Source organism: Raphanus sativus, unplaced genomic scaffold, assembly GCF_000801105.2.
Source record: "Raphanus sativus cultivar WK10039 unplaced genomic scaffold, ASM80110v3 Scaffold3242, whole genome shotgun sequence".
In the NCBI taxonomy this organism is placed as follows: Eukaryota; Viridiplantae; Streptophyta; class Magnoliopsida; order Brassicales; family Brassicaceae; genus Raphanus; species Raphanus sativus.
This window is the reverse complement of record NW_026618548.1, coordinates 1-11,757: the sequence shown is the minus strand read 5'-3', so window position 1 is coordinate 11,757 and position 11,757 is coordinate 1. Positions and strand designations below refer to the sequence as shown.

At 33.4% G+C, this 11,757-nt stretch overlaps 3 protein-coding genes and 1 long non-coding RNA gene across 5 annotated transcripts; 2 read left to right on the top strand and 2 right to left on the bottom strand.

Annotated features, from left to right (window-relative positions):
• Positions 1–1,703: 1,703 nt before the first annotated feature.
• On the bottom strand, positions 1,704–2,326 carry LOC108815417 (receptor protein kinase TMK1-like). The gene is made up of 3 exons (XM_018588027.2): positions 2,179–2,326; positions 1,861–2,085; positions 1,704–1,783 (listed from the first exon to the last, which is right to left on the bottom strand). The coding sequence occupies exons 1-3, from the start codon at positions 2,324–2,326 to the stop codon at positions 1,704–1,706; spliced, it is 453 nt and encodes a 150-aa protein (XP_018443529.2).
• A 4,995-nt stretch (positions 2,327–7,321) lies between these two features.
• Positions 7,322–9,627, top strand: LOC130506440 (uncharacterized). Of its 2 annotated transcripts, none has more exons than XM_057001085.1 (7): positions 7,322–7,483; positions 7,563–7,640; positions 7,837–7,872; positions 7,950–8,498; positions 8,581–8,661; positions 8,920–9,108; positions 9,325–9,627. In XM_057001085.1, the coding sequence occupies exons 1-7, from the start codon at positions 7,388–7,390 to the stop codon at positions 9,448–9,450; spliced, it is 1,155 nt and encodes a 384-aa protein (XP_056857065.1). In that variant the 5' UTR covers positions 7,322–7,387; the 3' UTR covers positions 9,451–9,627. The 2 variants fall into 2 exon arrangements, with proteins under 2 accessions (XP_056857065.1, XP_056857064.1); XM_057001084.1 differs by having other exon boundaries at positions 7,837–7,875.
• A 514-nt stretch (positions 9,628–10,141) lies between these two features.
• On the top strand, positions 10,142–11,369 carry LOC130506441 (uncharacterized). The gene is made up of 4 exons (XM_057001086.1): positions 10,142–10,435; positions 10,524–10,669; positions 10,749–10,867; positions 10,970–11,369. The coding sequence occupies exons 1-4, from the start codon at positions 10,221–10,223 to the stop codon at positions 11,069–11,071; spliced, it is 582 nt and encodes a 193-aa protein (XP_056857066.1). The 5' UTR covers positions 10,142–10,220; the 3' UTR covers positions 11,072–11,369.
• On the bottom strand, positions 11,244–11,724 carry LOC130506442 (uncharacterized). The gene is made up of 2 exons (XR_008942027.1): positions 11,574–11,724; positions 11,244–11,471 (listed from the first exon to the last, which is right to left on the bottom strand). It is a non-coding gene; the product is annotated as an uncharacterized LOC130506442 (long non-coding RNA).
• Between the last annotated feature and the right edge of the window lie 33 nt (positions 11,725–11,757).

Below are 11,757 nucleotides of genomic sequence, written 5' to 3'. Positions count from 1 at the left end.
GTGATAGGATTCCATAATAATTCAGCCATTTTGCCTACTTTCACCAATCCCTCATGATTCTCCTAATTATAAATTACAGTCAGTTATTTTGCTAATGTAAAACTCTGATAAACAGATTGCAGTTCATTTTCTTTTGTGAGGTTATTCAATGTTATATAGATTGCATATTTATTTTGTTATATTACCAAACATAATTTATACTCCCTCCATTTATTAATGTATGATGTTTTAAAAAGTTTTGATATTTCAATTGTAAGATATTTTCATTTTTCTGTATAATTTTTAGCGTTATTGAAAACTATGTAATCCAATAGTATTTTTTTTTTTGTAATTGGTTGCCTGTTTTTAATTTTATTTTTAAGATAATAACTTTTTTAATATTTGTGCACATTTCTAAAACATCTATTCTATTAAAAATTAATACTATATATTTTTGGCAGAAACGATGGTACTACAAAATATAAAAAGATTTGTTTTTCTATAACTATTATACTGATGAAAATTTAATTATGTTGATGTTTGTATTGACTATGATAGTAATCTATACGGTGGTGCAAATCCAACAGCTACAAACAGTTCTAAAGATGCCTGTTTTTTTGAAGTCTCAATCTTCGTGATTATACGAACGTTCAGATGTTCTTTCGGATATGAATATAACCAATTTAAATATTATTTTTAGTTTTTGAAAAATAATCTCATTCGGGTATTACAAAAAACAAATCAGATTCGAGTCGAGTCTTCCCAAATTGGGATGGATTCGGATTTTAACCGAAGTAACCAAAGTACTTAATTTGTTATTTATGTATTTTATATCTAAACTATTTAATCTTATCTAAAATTAACTAAAAACAAAAATATTCAATATATAATATATATATATATATGGTTCAAATTGGTTATTTTTTGTCCAAAAATATTCATAGATACAATGTTATTTGAGTATTTTTTATTTAAAACATCCTTTTTATCCGTGAATAAGCACAATAACTAAAATATTTTATATATAATTTAAATTTCAGGTATTACTATTAGTATAAGTATAATTACAAATAATATATATGGTTCTTGGTGTGGAGCAGGTTCGATTTCGTTTTTATTTTGTTTTGTAAAAAACTTTTAGATATCTAGGTAATGATACAATTGGGTTCGATACCCTATATTTCGGATCAGTTCCAGATTGGTTTTCGGTGCAGATACTATGTTCAGTCCTATTCGTGACCACCTAACAAAGAACATGTCTTAAGCCGGATGAAATGAAACCAGATCTAATTAGAGCGGATTGAGATCAACCTAGATTACAAATTGTTTCAATCTGAATTGAGTATCTTAAACTGGATAAAACCAATCTAAAACAATCCATACTCGTAAACCCGATCACCAGCAAGCCGGTTATTTTTCTCCTTGTGCTAATTAATAATATCCGGCCCGCATAATAACCCAACTAACTATTTTTTGGACCATCTGGAATTGTGTTCTGTCTGATCGATACTAAGCTTCAAGACTTTGATCACAATTTACGCTCCAATCCATGAGCATATGAAGTGAACGCACGAAGCCGATAGTGGGAACTTGAAATCCAGTTTCTGCATAGAAAGTTTTCAAATCCAAAAGGTCATAAAGCTGCAAACTTTGCATTTACAAGACAAAAATAAGCAAACCAAAAAGAATCTTATGCGAAAGTGATACCTGGACGATCCATCTGATCATTGATGATCACAGTAACTATACATGGAAGGGTGAACAATATCAAGATCCGCTGCTGCTTGCCTGGTTCCTTCTATCTCTGATTTCAATCAGAGATGAAAGAACCCTGACAATATGGGACATCTCTGGTCTCTTCTCTGCTTCCGCAGCATGAACCTGCTAGTTCAGCTACCTCCTTGATGCTTTGTTGTGTGTCATGGTCTGTGTCAATGTCCACTTCAATGGAATTCCAGAAGTCTTCTTTCCTCTTTTCGAACCACATGGCAATGTAGTCTTGGGATATGTCTTTGTTGTTGTCATAGGCCTTTTCACCACGTATTAGCTCCAACAAATTGACTCCAAAGCTGTACACATCTGCCTTCCTTGAAAGTATTTTCCCTTCTGCAATTACAAACATTTCACATGTTAGTTACCAAGAAAAAACCAAATATAGCTAAATCAGATATTAAACGATGTAAAAAAGAAATACATAACCATGAATTCCGGTGCCATGTAACCTGGAGTTCCAACACACTTGGTACCTATTGGTTCTCTCTCTCTCTTCTGTTGTAGCCCTGACAAACCCAAAGTCTGCAATCTTTGCTCGTAAATCTTTTCCCAAATGAACGTTTGCGGATTTCATGTCTCGGTGGATGTAGCCACATCCAATGCAATAGTAAGGCGACAAATCCAATCTAACTGTACCGCTTTATCTTTCTTCCGAATATGCTTACTCAACGCACCATGTGCCATCAGCTCATAGATAACAATCTCTCGTCTCTTTACTAACAGTCAGTGAAAAAGCATTGTTCTCAGTCCATATATCTTTTATAAATAATTAGGTTTGAAGATTAGACAAATTTTACTGAACGGAACATGTGAGAATTTTTATTAAAAAATGTTTTGCATCTAAATCAAATAATATAGTGAATAAAGTAATGTTATGACTGAAAATAATTATAAGATTGATTTTTGGTTCATTGATACTTGATAGTATAGTTTGTATTATTATTTAGAGAGAAATAAATATTTGACAAAAATATGTAAAATATTAGGAAAACATTAGCAAAAATTTGATAAAAAAATAAAATAATAACGAGGAAAATAAGAAGAAGTCGAAGAAGATACATAATATGCGTTGGAGAAGTTAATTTTTGATAATTATATATATAATTCCATAAGAATTTTTATTACTAAATGTTCATCAGTTACTTTTACATTAAATTTATGGAACATTTACGACATTCTATACATAATATAAATTTTCATAAAATATTTATATTCGCAAATTCACGAACAACCACCTAGTAATTATAAACTTCACTTTAAGAACTCGTTTCATACGATTCAATTCGTGGAAAACCACCTAATCCCATGTATATTAAAAGAGAAACATTTAAAAAGTTATAACATGTAATTTGTATTAATTTAAAAGTGTTATGCTGAGTTTTCACGTAATTAGAATGTTAATTTTGCTTATGTGGCGGCTTGAGAATCAATTGAAAGTTTTATAAGTCCAAAATTAAGTTGATAGGGAGTGATATATTATATAATATGTCTACTATAGACCATTCATTTATCAAATTAAATGAATATTTGGAAGTGTCTGATTGGCAATCTTAAATGGTACATTTTTTAGAGTTCAACCCATTGTTTTTTCTTAAATGTGTCTAGAACAGTTTTTAATGATTAACTAAATAGATCACATACATAATAAAATGTTCTTTAGTTTAAAAATTATTGCATACCCAAAATCAATATGAACCATCATCATTTTTGTTTAAAATTTTGTCACAATTAAAAATATAGGCTTGGATAAAAAAATCTGAATAGAAAAAACGAATCAAAGCCGATCCAAAGAATAGTACTGAACTTTTGTGAACCCCCCCCCCCTTAGAAGTATGGAACAAAGTAATCTCAACTAAATAATAATAATATAATCCAAGCAAGCAAAATCTCCTATATAGTAATAGATAAGCATTTAAAAAAATTATAACATGTAGTTTGTAATAATTAGAAAAGATTTTTGCTAAGTTATCACTTAATTAGAATGGAAATAAGTCTTATGTATCAGCTTAAATATATGAAGCGTGTATTCTTTCTTTATATTGCTAGGGAACATTATATTAACGCAAAATATATGAATCGTGTATTCTTTCTTTCAATAAAAATTGGATTTACCTAATATGATTAACATATATATGACAATTAATGATTATGAAAATAAAAATTTGATAACAATTTTTGCATTTTTTCTCACTAAAAAAAAATTATTATTTAAAAAAAATTATACAATCCCATTAACCATATAATAAAAAATTTAGATTGTTTCTTATATGTTAATTTTTAACTTCTTAAAGAGACTTTTAAATTACAAAAATGTTAAAAGTTCCTTTGATTTTTTTTGATCAATGACTTAATTTTTTATTATAACAATATATAAATGATCATAAAATCGTATTAATATGAATATTTATTTAATAGATATTCATATTAAATAATATATATATCGTGGTGTTATAAAAATATATATATCGTTTAAATTAACTATGTACCATTTAAAATACAAAAACGTTAATTTTTGAAATTTGCATTGAAAGAGTATTTGAGACTTTAATATTTTAATTTTGAAATTTACGTCAAAGAATATCACATCAAAAATTTTGAGATTAATGGTTTAAATTTTTATTACATCAAATATAAAATACTAATAAAACCATATGAGTAGGAAGTCTCAATAATAAATATTTATATTAAAATATACGATATATTTAGTTAATATATTTAAATATAATTATATACCATATAAAATAAATAAAATGATTATTTTAATTAATTTACTATAAATATATTGTAAATAACAAGAGGTATTGTTTTGATTTATGTGATTATTCTAATCTCCTATATATTAATTGAGAAATGATTGATCACTTTAGCAAATGTAAGATTTTATTAATTAATATTGTTCGAAAATCTTACAAGAGATCGATAAACTAAGATTTATTTAAAAGTTATTGAAATCATCTAGCGAGAATATGGATTACACAAAAATATTGCTTTCCTACCCCTAACCCCCTTTCTATTCATTACAACACCGACATGGAATATTTGGAAGTGTCGATTGACAATCTGAAATGGTACATTTTTAAAATTCAGCCCATTGTTTTTCTTAAATGTGTCTAGAACAGTTTTTAATTATTAACTAAATGGATCACGTACATAATAAAATGTTTTTTAGTTTAAAAATTACTGCATACCCAAAATCAATATGAACCATCATCATCTTTGTTTAAAATTTTGTCACAATTAAAATTATAGGCTTGGATAAAAAAAATCTGAATAAAAAAAACCGAATCAAAGCCGATCCAAAGAATAGTACTGAATTTTTACTAAAATTGGTAGATATCTGAATGGGTTCAAAATTTTGGTATCTAGAGAACTGGAACCAAACTGGAACCGAAGCCGATCCAACTGAAATATTTTCGGTATCCGAATATATCCAAACCAGATTTATATATTTAAATATATTAATTATTTTTTAATTTAATATCTAAAACAGTGTACAAAATATATAAGACGTTTTAAAGTTTTTCAAAATACTTGAAAATATATATACATAGTTATAAGTACATGTTTAAAATGGCTAAACGATATTTAAAATAACTAAAATACTTAAAATATCTATTGATTTTCCAAATATTTAAGCTAAACCAATTTTTATGTTAAGTTTAAGTATTTTTCATACATTATTCAAATTTATATATTTTAGATTTTGAAAATTTTAAAGTAGATATGAAATTTAATTTTTGAAAAAATAAATAAATAAGCTATCCAAACCTGAACCAAACCCGTAAAGATTTGAATCGAACTAAACCCACAAAGATCTAAATCGAACCAAATGGTACTCGAATATCCACTGCTAATAAAATATAAGAAAAAGTTATTGATATTAAAATGTATATTGTTTATGATATTTAAGTACAATATATTTTAAAAAATTTCACTCAGCGCAGAAGACGGATTATCATCTGGTTAAAAAAATTTAAACCACTTACAGATGTCTACCTGTCAAATGAATATCAAAACCGTATCTTAAATTGCCTTTGCAAAAACTTCTTGCATTTCTTTTTTTTTACTTTTTAGTTTTGTTTAGATACTGTCAAAACTCAAAAGTTTACGGAAGTAAATGTTCTAAAGTAAGTAGTTATGTGATTGAGTGTATGAATCATCATCTAGAGCATATCCATCCTTATTCCATATTTTACTCCATTTATAGAATATATAAAATGAAAAATGAAATACTAAACATAAAAAAGCACTATTTTATAAATGGAGTAATACTCTTTTTTTGTTCATTACTCAATTTTTCATTCCATTTATTTTATAAATAGAATAAAATATAGAGTCAGATGGAGATGTCCTTGTACCTAACACAGCTGCAAAACTGATTAAAATCAAGATTATTTTTGTTTTAAGCGCATTTCTATCTCTATTCCATATTTTACTTCATTTATAAAGTAAACTATGGAGGGGATAGAGAAGGTCTAAGCAATTTTATACATATCCAAAATCTATGACAAACATATGTATATATTGTCAAATTTATCATCATTTTAAAAAAGTACCAACCATAGTGTAAAAAAGTTGAAAGGTATTGAAAATGGTGGTATATTTATTGTCGAATTTTAAAAGCAAATACTTTTTTTTTAACACTGAAGATATTAATTCATTTGAAACAGAGTTTGTTACAGAGATCGGCGATTTCCATGAATCCCGACAAATAAAGCCAGCGGACAACACCATTAGTCCCTGGAGTCCTATGCCCACAAGTGGGAATTAAGATGAAACAGAGCAGATCAAACTAATACAGCCTAAAAACAGATCAAAGAACCTAGAAATTAAAGAACAATTTGCATGTAGACTTCAATGAACTCCTTAGATAAGAAACAAATCGAAGAGGCCATCATAACCAAACCAACGACTTGCGATACCTCCCATAGTGAATAGCACAAACGAGTATAAGAACACATGCTTTGAAGACCAGCAAGACAGATCACTCAGGAAATAAGTCTTGAACTGGATGGCGTCGTTGAAGAAGGACCAACGGAAACACCAGATTGAAGCACGAGAAGGAATTAGATCTCGATCAGATCTGTTGGGTTGAAGACAGGGAGCGTACAAATCAACTCTGGTTTCAACCTCACTCGAAGAATCGAGAAGGAAGAAGATCGAGGCCAGAGAAGTGAAAGAGAACATAGTCAACAAGCAAAGCCATCAAGAAGATAATAGGTTCGAACAAAAGTGGATCTGAACTAAAATCAGTATAAACGAGGCTGATTAGATGATGCATGCACCGAGAAAACAAGAAAAAGAATGAAACCCGACCCCGGCTCTATGAGAGCAGCCGGAGCCGGTGATCGGAGATGATGATTGAAGAAAACTAGAGAGAAGGCGGAGGTTCTAGAGAGAGAAAACAAGTTTTTATCTGTTTAAAAGCAAATACATCTTATACTTATTGTCGAACCCAATTTTTAAAGCAATACAACTTAAGAATGATTCATGGGCCGAGCAGCCGAGCCTAAATGAATACAGCAAATCGGATCGGGTTGATACCATATAAGCCCATGCTGTGCTAGGCCCAGGTTATTGTGTCGCGTGTTAAATCGCACTCAGGTTGCCACTGTTGCGACTACCGACGAAGACAATGGCGGGCAAGCAAATAGGCGGAGACGGCGGTATACCGGAGAATCTCGCCGGAATGACCAAAAGCCAGCTCTACGATATAATGTCTCAAATGAAGGTTGGCTTCTCCCTACGATTATAGGCTACAACACTTTCTGCGAATCTTGTTTTTTGATTGATTGGATCTGATGACGCAGACGCTGATTGATCAAAACCACGAGCAAGCGAGAGACATTCTGATTCGGAACCCTCTTTTGACCAAGGCTCTCTTCCAGGTGAGCTTCTTACTTGATTGATTGGAAGTCAAAAAAAAAAATTAGGGTTTGTTATTTTGTGACATGAACAATGTATTGATGACTCGGCACAAAAAATAATAATTTACATATAGATTTATAAAAACTAGGGTTTTGTGATATGGCCAATTAGGGTTTTGTGACATGAACAATGATGTAATATGTTGGTGAATGTCAGGCACAGATCATGCTTGGAATGGTTCAGCCTCCTCAGGTGGTATTTACTTGAACCCCTTACTTTTTTGTGATCTCATTTCATCCCCTTTTCATTAACAAACTCTGTTCTTCTAGGTTCCAAAAGTGGATCCTCAGGTGCCTGCACAGCCTCCTCAACAGTCCCGTCAATCGATCCAAACAAAGCCAAACGTTCCAGCAGCTACAATGCAACCACAAGCACCTATTAGAAAACACCCAATGCAACAACAACAACAACAACAACAACCAATGCCTATGCCTCCTCCTCCTCCTCCACCTTCTGTCTCTGCAACCAGTAATAATAATGCTCCATCACAGCAGCCTCGTTTTTCCCATCCCCAGCGTCAGGGACATCTGAATCCTGCTGGCACTTCTTTGTCTCATCCTCAAGCTCAAAACGCGCCTTCTCTAGCTCCCCATCATCCAACATCCCAACAACCTCCTTTCCATCATCTTGATATACCAGCCTCCTCTACTCAGTTGCAACAACAGCAACAACCAATGCACTCTGTTGGGGGTTCTCATTTGGCTCAACAACAGCCTAGACCATATCATCATCAGTTTGGACCATCCCAGCCTGGTCCCAACGCTGGGTTTCAGCACCATGTCGCACCTCCCCAGCATCATTCTCAACCCATGTTTCATGTCAGTAGAGAGATTTTTGTTTCGAACATCGTGATTTATGTTTTTGACTGACTGAAGCTCGTTTATTTGAACCAATTTGTAGTCAAGCAACAGACCGCAGGCTTCTGTTGGACCTCAATTCCCGCAGGGACAGCCACATCTACCTAGTCAACAACCATATCAGGTGTTTTATACTCTTACTGTCTTATACCTTTTTAGGCAATATATTCGGTGGTTTTGCAGATTGACTATGCAATTATGGTGCTTTATATTTGTCCTCCTTCAGTGAGAAGATATTATTTATCATAATTCTTCTGATCTCTTTTCTTGTTATTTAAAATCACGTTCTTGCTTTAAAGAAATGAAAAATGTAAATGGAAACTGTGCAGGTTTTAGTTATGCTATTGAATCTCACTGCTTGTATTATTGTCTATTGTTTCAGGGTGGAGGTCAGTTTCGTGGGGACTACAATAATAACCAATTAGGAGGTCCGATGGCTGCAGAGAGAGGTCCTTCTTGGATGGCTGGCCAACCAGAGAACTCAAACATTACTCATCTCCCAGGTCTAGGACCGGTGCCTCCACCAAACCAAGTTGGACCTGGAGGTGGACCACCACCTCGCCCCGCGCCGGTAATTTACCTTCCCACGCAGCCATTGTACTTCGAGGATATACATCATGTCGATGATTGTCTAGTTCTATCATTTTAACATTCCTTTTCCAGTAGACGCTGTAGTTGCGTCTTTAGCCCGTTTGCTGGAATTCTAAATGACTTTTACTTATCAGAGAGCAAAGAGGCTTGTGTTGATGTTGTTGATGATTTTTGTGTGTTTTTCTTGTTTGTGCAGATATCTGCAGATATGGAGAAGGCATTGCTTCAACAGGTGATGAGTCTGACACCAGAGCAGATCAATTTGCTGCCACCGGAACAGAGAAATCAAGTCCTTCAGCTGCAACAGATTCTCCGACAGTGAAACTCAGTGATATAATCACTTGGTAGAGACAGGTTTTGGGGTTTGAATGTAAGGTCCGAGACAAGTTTGTGATCATTTGTAGAAAAAATAAGTAATAATTGTATTTTTATGTTGAAGGTATCATTTAATACTTTGCTCATCGCCCCCGGAGATAATATTGTGTTCTTGACTTTGTTTTTTGGTTCGGTGACATCGTTCTTCTGACTTTAATAGTTGCCTTGCCGTATTGTTTACAAGTTTTGTTCAGTCTTTCAAGTACTACTACTCCGCCTGGGGAAATGAACCGAACTCGCCAAACCCACCGGTCTTTTGTGGTTTTCGATTCAAGTTTGGTTAAGAATTCGGTTAAGTTTAAGAAAATCTAAGTTATCAGTTCGGTAATCCGTTTGTTTGGTTTTTATATTTTATAGAAATTATAATCAAATTATACGGACTTATATTTAACCAAACCGAAATTTATTCAGATTACCCAAAAATTTAAACAGCTATAATTGAATCGAACTTGGGAAAATTCGGTTTAGTTCAGCACAATTTCCAAACAAATGAACCATTGTTTCACCAAACCGAACATAATTTTTGTCCGGTTCAATTCGATACGATTTTGGGCACAATAACGTTAATGGACGTATTTAAAAATTCCGGCCCAGGCCCAATCCAGTTCACTCACATAACAAACATCACCTCTGAAATCGACAACTTGTAAACTGCTCCGGCCGCTATTAGTCGCCGGGGAAACCAATCGCAGATTCGCTCGTCACGGCGTCTTCGCCATGAGGTTCCGGTACGCCATGGTCTGCTCGTCGAACCAGAACCGGAGCATGGAGGCTCACTTCCTCCTCAAGAGGCAAGGTCTCGACGTAGCTTCGTACGGGACAGGATCTCACGTTAAACTACCCGGACCATCCGCGAGAGAGCCTAACGTCTACGACTTCGGAACTCCGTACAAGCAGATGTTCGATGAACTCAGGCGCAAGGATCCCGAGCTGTATCCTCCTATTCTAGATTTTGTTTTCTCTTAAGCTTTCGAATCCCTAATTGCTCTTTTGCATAATAGACTTAACTGTTCATTTCAGTTACAAGAGGAATGGGATCTTGCAGATGCTTAAGAGGAACCTAAACGTGAAGCTAGCTCCTCAGAGATGGCAGGATAATGGTGGTGATGGTGTGTTTGATGTTGTCATGACCTTTGAAGAAAAGGTTTTCGATTCTGTTCTTGAAGGTATATTAACCTAATTCCGCTTTTTTTTTATTTTCATTAGCTGAGTAACAAAAGTGCCTATCATTATCTTTATCTGCAGATCTTAATAACAGAGAACAGCCACTTATGAGAACCATACTTGTGATGAACTTGGAGGTTAAAGACAACCACGAAGAAGCAGCTATAGGTGGCCGTCTTGCCTTGGAACTCTGTCAAGAGGTTAGTATTTTTTATTCAAAATTAATCAGTTTTTTTTTTTCATCTAGTAGCAGCTTTTGATAAAAAACTTTATATTGGGGGTGATTGTTTGTGGGTTTTTAGATTGAAGGGAATGAAACATGGGAAGATACAATAGATGACATTGTCGCTGGCTTCGAAAAACAGCATAGGCGGAAACTTGTCTATAGCATCTCTTTCTACTGAAGATACCACTATTATCATCAGTTGCAGTGATCTTTCAATATGAGCTTTTTCTCTTTCCTCCTTAGATTATGTAGAGTGATGTTTTCTGGCCTGAACGTTGCGATGGTTATATCGTTGAGAGTGCAGAAGATGTTTGTTTCTCCTTGCGTGAAAGATGAGCAGATGCTTCAAGAACACAAATATGTTTGTCTTTTTATTGAAATTTCAAGGGAAAAAAAGTAAAATATGAAAGTTACAAAATGTATAACAGATACTTGTCCTTAGCCCCATCATTAATTCATTTTGTATTCAGACTCAACTTCCACATTAAGAAACGTTTCTTTCAGTCCCCAGCTCTTTCGTCTATCTTCTCATTCCTCCTATTCCCTCTCTCTCACCGCTTCAGCTGCAGCCAACACAGCTAGAAAAAAAATCGTTTTAGTAAAAGAAGCGGTGGCTCCTGATGATGATGAATGGCAGAAAGAGTTGTTCTGTGGTGGAACCGGAGAACGTGATGCATTACATGACGGAGAGAGAACTCATGTGGCGGGCAACGAAGATTCAAGAAACGCCGTTGAAGACGACAAAGAAAGTGGCGTTTATGTTATTGACGAGAGAGGAAGCTTCCTTTGGCTAAACTGTGGAGAGATTTCTCCAAGGTTATCTATAAATTACAAAACTTTGTTCTTTTGTTTTTAACACTAGTT

Bases quoted from the DNA above. Each gene is read 5' to 3' on its own strand.
- LOC108815417 (XM_018588027.2), bottom strand. From the start codon at position 2,326: ATGAAATCCGCAAACGTTCATTTGGGAAAAGATTTACGAGCAAAGATT. The intron at 2,086-2,178 runs GTTATGTATTTC...TTGTAATTGCAG, and splicing joins ACATGGCACCGGAATTCATG to AAGGGAAAATACTTTCAAGG. The intron at 1,784-1,860 runs GTTCATGCTGCG...GATTGAAATCAG, and splicing joins GGAGGTAGCTGAACTAGCAG to AGATAGAAGGAACCAGGCAA.
- LOC130506440 (XM_057001084.1), top strand. From the start codon at position 7,388: ATGGCGGGCAAGCAAATAGGCGGAGACGGCGGTATACCGGAGAATCTC. The intron at 8,499-8,580 runs GTCAGTAGAGAG...ACCAATTTGTAG, and splicing joins ATTCTCAACCCATGTTTCAT to TCAAGCAACAGACCGCAGGC. The intron at 9,109-9,324 runs GTAATTTACCTT...TTGTTTGTGCAG, and splicing joins CACCACCTCGCCCCGCGCCG to ATATCTGCAGATATGGAGAA.
- LOC130506441 (XM_057001086.1), top strand. From the start codon at position 10,221: ATGAGGTTCCGGTACGCCATGGTCTGCTCGTCGAACCAGAACCGGAGC. The intron at 10,436-10,523 runs GTATCCTCCTAT...TGTTCATTTCAG, and splicing joins AGGCGCAAGGATCCCGAGCT to TTACAAGAGGAATGGGATCT. The intron at 10,868-10,969 runs GTTAGTATTTTT...GTGGGTTTTTAG, and splicing joins CCTTGGAACTCTGTCAAGAG to ATTGAAGGGAATGAAACATG.